At 38.7% G+C, this 8,568-nt stretch overlaps 1 protein-coding gene across 1 annotated transcript in view; it reads left to right on the top strand.

Moving 5' to 3' along the window:
* Nucleotides 1–2,580, top strand: part of actr10 (actin related protein 10) — an 8,484-nt gene extending 5,904 nt beyond the window's left edge. The window contains exons 9-13 of the mRNA XM_014009910.1: nt 401–480; nt 567–640; nt 885–966; nt 1,048–1,249; nt 1,430–2,580. Of these exons, the coding sequence (XP_013865364.1) occupies nt 401–480; nt 567–640; nt 885–966; nt 1,048–1,249; nt 1,430–1,611 (620 nt within the window). The 3' untranslated portion in view covers nt 1,612–2,580. The remainder of the gene's footprint in view (nt 1–400; nt 481–566; nt 641–884; nt 967–1,047; nt 1,250–1,429) is intronic.
* The last annotated feature ends 5,988 nt before the right edge of the window (nt 2,581–8,568 follow it).

The following is an 8,568-nucleotide window of genomic DNA, read 5'->3' as shown; positions in this document are numbered from 1 at the left end:
TCTGGTGAAAATTTCATGTCATTAGCACCTCTAGTAATATATTTACTGAGAAAAATGTTGACGTGTTCAATACTTATTTTACCCACTGTATCTTTTTCTTTTTCATCATCAGTTTTTTCTTGATCATTTACTTTTCTTCATCTCTGTCTTATTCATCATCTTTTTTTCTTCATCGTTATTCTTAATTTTCATCATCATTTTCTTATTCTTCATCATCTTATTCTGATTATTGTTGTTTGCAAGTAAAAACGAACGGGACATATTCTGATCTTTGAGTTCCTGGTTTGTCCTGAAAGTATTTTATTAGTGTGCGAAAGATTTTTATGGATTGACAGTCAAACAAACATTATTGTTGTTTTTAAGTTTAAATATGGACTCAAAGCTGTTTGGTTTCTTGCAGTCAGAACATGTTTTGTCAGTGACCTGCAGAGAGGACTGAAGATCCAGGAGGCTAAGTTTAACCTAGACAACACAGCAGAGGTAAAGTTTGTTCTGGTTTTATTCATTCTGTGACTTGAGTGAGCAGCTGTGTTGTAAAGAACTCTATGAATTCATTGTGTTTGTAGCGTCCTGCTCCTCCTCCAGATGTAGCTTATCCTCTAGACGGGGAGAAAATCCTTCACATTAAAGGCTCAATCAGGTAGTGTTTTTTTTATTTCCTGTCAGTTGTTGCTGGTTTTTTCCAATCTTTTGTTCAGATTTAATAATAACGAATATTAATAGATTTATTTGTATAGCAGATCAGAATGATCAACAGCTAAATAAACTTGAGTATCATCTGCATAGAAGTGAAAAGCTGTATTTGCGAATAACTTGGAAAGAGTTTTAGCTTGAAGTTTTATGTGTGTGTCCTTTTAGCTCTATAAGTTGTCTTTTTTTCGCAGGGACTCTGTGATGGAGATCCTGTTTGAACAGGACAACGAGGAGAAAAGCGTGGCCACTCTGATACTCGATACTCTAGTCAAGGTAACTTGTTTAGAGCCATTACAGACACTGTTTTTGTTTCTGTTCAGCTGGTCACAAATTTGTGTTTTTTTTTTCTCGCAGTGTCCCATCGACACCCGTAAAGTTCTCTCCGAGAACTTGGTGGTGATCGGCGGCACGGCCATGCTGCCGGGCTTCCTGCACCGCCTGCTGGTAGAGATCCGCCTCCTGGTGGAGAAACCCAAGTACAGCGAGGTGCTGGCCAGCAAGAGCTTCCGCATCCACGCTCCACCTGCCAAGCCCAACTGCACGGCGTGGCTCGGAGGTGCTCAGAGTTTTTCAGCTGAAGTGTTGTTATTACACGCTGACCAAACGAGTCAGCGCTATTTCTAAAACTGCGTCGCGGATGAATATTTGTCCCACGTCAGCACATTTGAGGAAACAATTCAGTCAGCCTTTTTCCTCTGTTTCTAAAACTTTTCTCTCCTTTTGCTCCCCTCTGCAGGAGCCATCTTCGGGGCCCTTCAGGACATCCTGGGCAGCCGGTCGGTGTCACGGGATTACTACAACCAGATGGGCCGCATCCCAGACTGGTGCTGCCTGAGCTCCCCTCCTCCTGAGTGTTTGTACAACGCAGGAAAGACCCCTCCTCCGCTGATGAAAAGGGCTTTCTCTACTGAAAAGTAGAATATTTAGTATTTCAATGCACCTTCCAGAAAGAACAATCCAGTGATCTTTAACGTAACATCCCAACACTTGTATAACTTTACCACACATAGTGTTAGATGTTTTTTATTATTTATATGTGAATTAGGTAACAGTTTAAATGATTGTTTGACTCTCAGATTGTCAGATTTGCCTGTTTGTATAAAGCTCATCTCCACTAAACGAGATCTGTTCTCAAAAATTCAAAGCTCAGAAATGAATTGCTGCTCATCTGCTTTGGTTATTCTTCCATTTCACCCAACACTACCACACCTCTGCAGTTTAAAAGAGTAGAATGTGCATTTTAGCAATGTCCCTGTGAATCTGCAGATTAAAAAAAAACTAAAAGAGCATCTATAATAAAGAAAACATCAGGCGTTTTGTTTAAATGGCTGCAGTTGTACAATATTGAAATGTTAAAATCAGATGTGTCTGCTTGCACGTAACATTTACGTGCTCCTCACCCGCTTGCTCTCTTTCTTTGGTATTTCTTCAATGGAGAGACTGTAAAATCTGCACAGCTCAGCAGAAATTAACGAAACTTATCACGCATTTTATGACCTAACCAGCGTTGCTAAACTCTGAGGCAATCCCTCTGTGATTTATTATTACCATGGAGATTTTTGAAATGAGGAAAAACAAGTTGTCTCTTATTGCGTGTGTTTAGTTGTAGGATGTTGTGATTTTTATCCCAATAAAATGAGAGAAACTGAATGTGGGATTGTTTTATACCCATATATCACAACAGGTCCTTATGATGAAGAACAGCACAAACAGATTTTAGTTWAAATTCGATGTTTGTTTTTCACTTTTACAGCTGTGTGAAGCAGATCATAGAGGAGTAATCACCTGTAGCTGATACTGGCTCAGATAACTTTAAACATACAGATTATATTGGACATGTTACTCTGTAAACTCTCATTGCTACAAATAAATATTCAGTAAATGTGGMTTTATTCTTTTGTTTTTCTTCAGCTGGATACTGTGTGAATTAAACTTTCTGGACGTTTTCCACATATAATTTTCCATGGTTTTCACGTGATAAGTTCCCGATGGTTTTCCTCGTGCATCATTCAGTAAGCACGGAGACAGCCTGGTTCTCTCARCTGGTCATCTTTGAAGTTTACAATTTATTTAATTATTTATTTATTTACTCTTATTTAATCAGGCAAATTCCATTGAGATTGCAGATCTTGGCAACCTATTGTACATAATTTTATCATTTTTGTATCATCAGGTTGAAATTGTGATTCGTTTCTTACAGATAACTTTAACATCAGCCCTCACCAGACAGCTGGCCCGACTGCAGATCAGCAGGTGTTTACAGTGATTTAATAAATATCACTATAGATATAGAATAAATATGTATCTGCTGATATAAAAAACTTTATCGGTGACCAGCTGAGGGGATCAGGCCATCTTCATGAATGATGCACAAGAAAACCGTAACTCGTTATCTTGAGAAAACGATCCTCGTTATTTCATGGTAACGACATGAGAAAACGATGGAAATGTGGAAAACGTCCACTCACGGCTTCTGTAAGTGACAACTTTGTGAAAGCATTAAAATCTTACCAGTGSATCATTAAATATTTTGCTAACAGACAAGGTTGATTCAGACATTTTGGAGTGTATGTTGGAAATGACTTTCAGCTACAACCACCTACTTTTTAGCACAATATCTGTAAAACTGATTGAATTTTAGCGTTTTTGTCTGAGTGTGTGTGTTTCCTAAGGTCAGTTRGCTGTGGCGGCCATCTTGAATTGGACTTGCTTTACAGGTTTATAAGTTGTAAACCTACATCCATTACCTAAAGGTTTTGGTAAAATATGTTCCGTGGTTCTTAAATCAGGCACACAAACACACACGGGTAAAAACATTAATGCCTGCCATCGAAAGGCAATAATTAGACGTGTAATAAAATCGTGCAACACATGCAGTTTGATCATTTAGTGTACAGAATGCACCTTTTGTGTTGTGTTAAAACATTCAGTATCAACACAGTCTCTGCATCCTGGGACACACGTTGCATCTGTTTGGCCTTTTGGGTCCCATTAATCACTCCGTGCTGCTGCCTAAGCCTGGGAACCAGTCGCATTACCCACAATGCACCTGGAGGAGCTTAGCTATTAAGTGTGGGAAATTAGTTTGGATTTTTAATCACAGAAGTGAACGATGAGTGGAGGAGAACAGCCTGGAGCAACGGTAAACTCATTATCACCCACTGCAAAAATAAATAAATAAATCAATTTAAAAGAAGCTGTTAAAATGAAAAGATGTGATTAGAAGGTGAACACGTGGCAACTGGTCTCTTTTTTGAAGCAGGATTTTAAAAATCTACATTGAAAACCTTAATAAGACTCAATGTTTTCTCTGGGTACTCTGGTCCCCCCCACAGACCAAAAACATGTACAATAGGTTGCCTTCAGGCCCAACTAAGCCTCCCTTGCAAAAGAGATCAATAGGATTTGCCTGTTTAAATAAAGGTAAATAATARTTCACTAGCTGTGCAAAGAATAATGTTTAAAAAATCATAAAAACACTTCCTATAAATCTTTGTTTTTTTGGTGCATTTTTAAACATTAATGGTCTAGCAGAGGGCTGTTCACCTAAATTACGCMGGGGGCCACAGTGACTCAAGCCAACAGCTCAGGGGCCGGGCGTCACCAGAAAATGATAGGGGAAACACTGCATGTACATAGAAGAACAAGTATTATCTTTTACCTTTTCAATTTATTTATTTTATTGCATTGAACCATAAACTAAAAATTTACAATTGATTTAAAATATTTTTATATTAAATTGAGTGGTTAAAAAATGCTTTAATTTAAAAAAATCCTGGCGAGGGGAGGCTTTATTGGCAGGCCTGACAGATGTCACTCACGAGCCAGATGTGGCCTGCGGGCCGCCAGTTGAGTTGTAATGCATATTGCCCTCCAACTTTCAAAATAAGATCATCTGGTTTTATTGAGTCGTTSCCATTTCAGTCAAGCCTTGGAAAAAACAGAACATGCTGTATGAGACGTCTGAGCCTGCTTTGTGGAYAACTCTCAGCTACTCTCGCATATTGTTATGTTGATGGTTTTAAAGKAACGACCAGTGATTATTTTATCAAAGTTTCAATAAAATCCATCCAGTCTAAGTTAGCACGACACAATTTTACCTCAACATTGCTTAAATAGAGTTATAGCCATTTGTGTGTGTGTGTGTGTTTTTAGATCAGTTGGTTGTAGGGGCCATCTTGAATAGAAGTGAGTCCAGAAGTCTTTCCAATGAATTGAAGAATATTTTGTGACTGAATTATAGATACAGTCTTAAATCTTTTACTTTATCGATTGTAGTCATTTATTTTTAAACAGAATAAGAGAATAATATGTGCCTCGCTAAACATGTAGCTTACATTTGAGCGGGAACACCCCCAGKGGGCGTGGCCAGGTTTTCTATAAATATTATGAAAACACTGGATCGGAAGCCATTTTGTTTAGCTCTCCGAATCTACAGGCTCGGAATTAAATAGAGGTTTTAGATCTGAAGATAAACGTTCAACTGAGAATTTAATCAATTATCAGGCTTCCAATCCAAATAATTCTTTACAGATTAATTTCTGAAAGTTTCACWGAAATCTGTCCAGTGATTTTTATATTTTTCTAAATGTGGAGACAAMAGAACACAAACGGGCAAAAACATTACTGCTCCACGTTCAGCTGCAGGCGATAACTGAAGGCAACCCATGCTCTTGTCAGTCCCACCTGCTGCTGCAGCTGAGGAAAACCCCATCCTCCCCCAGCTGGAAGTGGGACCTGATCCTCWGCGAGGTTCCCAGAGACAGGAAGTAACATCTGCCCAGAGGGGACTCCCTGCTTCTAAAGAACAATAACAAAATACACCTGAAAGTCATCTTTTGGAATCCAAACTCACTGCATTGCACTTTTGTTTCGTTAAATGACTTTACAAAAACATTTAAATGTAAAATGCTTAGACCAAGATTTTTTTCTTTTTTAAAACATCACGAAGCATAAAAAAGATGCTTAAGAAACACCAGGAGCAACAAGATGAAGACATAGTTTTGTTTTTAATGAACACAAAACTAGTGGAACATGAAAGCCTGCACACAGAGGGAACAGATTTGGTTCAGATGGAAGTCCTCATCCATGTTGGTTATCTCCTGTAGAGAGGCTGTTTCTGATCACGAACCGGACCAATTATCCAGTAAACAACACAGACTCAGATCTGAGACCCCTCCTAATAAAACACGGGAGTCTCCTCTGTGCTCTGCAGGATGAGAAAGCAGAGAACTACTGCTGGAATTCTTCTTATTCAGCGATAATMGCAGAAATAAAGAAGCACCAGCAGGGGGACAAACGATCTGGAGAAATCAGGCAAAGCTTGGTGCAGTTTGGAGCATCGGGGCGATAAACTCAGGTGTGAACGCAGAACCAACTCGGGACTGAACCAGCATCCAGATGTGGAGCCGGGTCACGTGGATGTTGGCGAGCAGACTCTGAGGGGGCTCCACGCTGCGACCTCGACACTCCAGCCAGTTCTTCAGCGTCACATCAGGCCACAACAAGAGCTCGAGCTGTCGATTTGGTTTAACTCCACTTCAAACAACAGAACATTCTTTTCAATTGATTTAGAAAAAAAAATCACCAAACTCTGCCTTTTCTTCTGTTTGGTCTTAGTTTGTACGAGTCTTTAGCATGTTGTAAYCTTTTGACAAACTCAGACAGTAAACCTGCAGAATCCCTTTAAACGCCAACAGCATCATAGAACGTGTGAAGGTTTATGAACAATCAATTTCTTACCTGCTGTAGATAACTATYTGAATAACCTCTGTTTGGAAATATTAAGTTTATTTCTGGTTGGACTGATGAGCTATAGACTGCGTGGGCCAAAACCTTTCTTTTGTCTGACTTGACGTACTTCCAGAAGGAACATCAAAGTATTTCAGAGTAACTGTGCAATGTGAACAATGCGAAGGTTTATAAGTTGCTCCTTTCAGAAATATTTCATTTCTTTTAAAATGTTTTAAGATTGTAACAGTACACTTTGGTCTTGGACTAGACATGAGAGGTGGTCGGTTCCTGGTAGGGCTCTCTGCAGTACATAGGGTTGGTTTCTTGTTGTGTGGGCGGAGCTTGTACTAACCGTGATGTGTGTGGGCAGAGTTTATTCAAACTGTGATCGTTCAGATTGACTTTCTTGTTGGGCAACTTAAAACAAAGAAGTAAGGATAGTAAAATAATTGTGAACGTGTTTATGTTAATTGTGTTTGATTAAAATTCAGCGTGACGCCCGCGTGCCGTTTTTGTTTCGTTTTATTTTGAAAGACCGTTCTGTGTTTCTGTTCAACCTGTGTCTGCGTTCAAAGCATCAAAATGGATGTCTAGGTCCTGCCCTTTCAATTGACATCTCATTTGACCAAATGGGTTCAAGTAGCGGCTGTCGAGAGCCAATAATATTTGAGAAGTGACCAACTTCTGGTTTCCGTCATCCAGGGCTTGATTGACTGTAGAATCGGCCAATCAGCTCCGAGCTTCTTTCTGATGCCACAGCTGTGTAGCCAATCACCGTACCTTTCATTTGGTGGATATATTGAGGGGGTGGGAACTTTGTTTAGTGACAGATGAGGTTAATACTGTGGAGGTCGCCGTTTTTAGGCAGTATTGCTACGCTGCCGAAGACAGCCACGCTCACATGAAAACATTTTTTTCCCATTGTTTTTTGGCCAGTTAGCTGACTAAACATGCTGATAAGATGAAAATATATTTGTTATTAAGTGTTTTGAGTGCTTCAAGACATGGAAGAGTGATTTTTGTGGCCAGGAGATGTAAAAAAGTTTGGATGTAAACACTTCCGGTCGGCCATTTTGAATCGCTAATTTCATCATATTTGAGGACAGATATGCATCAAATGTGAGTGAAAAACAAATATTTTTTCACTGCTGGTGGTTTTATAAGCTGCTTTGAAAGAAATAAGGATATATTTGTTTATTCTTGCGGTTTGGCTGGTTATTGGTGGAAATTGGGCTGARTGTACTCAAGTTGGTGTAAATATTTCTGAACATTAATTTATATTTTAGTTTATTCTTGCTGTGAGTAAATATGGATGGTAGAATATGTTTTGTGGGTTTTTTATCTTTAATCTGAGCCCAGAGTGAAGTCCCTGTGTTGAAGCTTTCAGAAATCACAGTGTTTTAGACAAAGTGTACAGTCTGGACATAATTGTTCAGGTGTATAAATATGCAAAAGAGACATGCTGGATTGTACTATGTCTCAAATATTCATATTTTACGCTACTGTTACCAAATTTGAACTGGTAATAGTTGAGAATTAATATTTTAGCCCAGTAAAATTTGTTTGATTATATCTCACTCCCTTCATATTCTGTGATACTTTATCAATAAAACATAAAACTTTAGGGAGAAAAATATCTTAATTTTTGTGCATTTTACTTCAATATACTAAATACTAGTTACAGTTACAAAGAATATGACTACTGAAGTTAGAAATTCAGATTATTAGCTTTAAAAAGAGACCAAGCTTGTGAATTTACTCTAAAGGGATCAAAAGCAGTACTTCATTTAATTTGTGTCTACTTTTTAAGGCTTTTTTTTTTGGGTATTTTATGCACATGATTTATTGACATTTTGTGCGGCAAGCATCTCCCTGTCTGAAGTTATAAACTTAGTAAGTAACTTTATTATTTCTCCCGTCTGAGGTTGTTCAGGGTGCTATCTACAGCAGGTGAGATACTTCCTCTTCATAAGAGCCAGTGTGGAGAAATTAGTCTTTAAAATACTTTTGAGCTGCCAGGTGCCTGGGCAGGTCTTGCTCAAGGGCCCATGGATGGGTTGCCCACTGAAATTTTTTGTTGTCACCGGGAGTTGATCCAGCAATTATCCAAAGGTTTACTTTTTACTCTAACCTTCCCCATCT

The sequence above is a fragment of the Austrofundulus limnaeus genome, unplaced genomic scaffold (assembly GCF_001266775.1).
Source record: "Austrofundulus limnaeus strain Quisiro unplaced genomic scaffold, Austrofundulus_limnaeus-1.0 Scaffold63, whole genome shotgun sequence".
NCBI lineage: Eukaryota > Metazoa > Chordata > Actinopteri > Cyprinodontiformes > Rivulidae > Austrofundulus > Austrofundulus limnaeus.
Note: the sequence above shows the minus strand (reverse complement) of the source record. Positions and strands in the feature narration are given on the sequence as shown.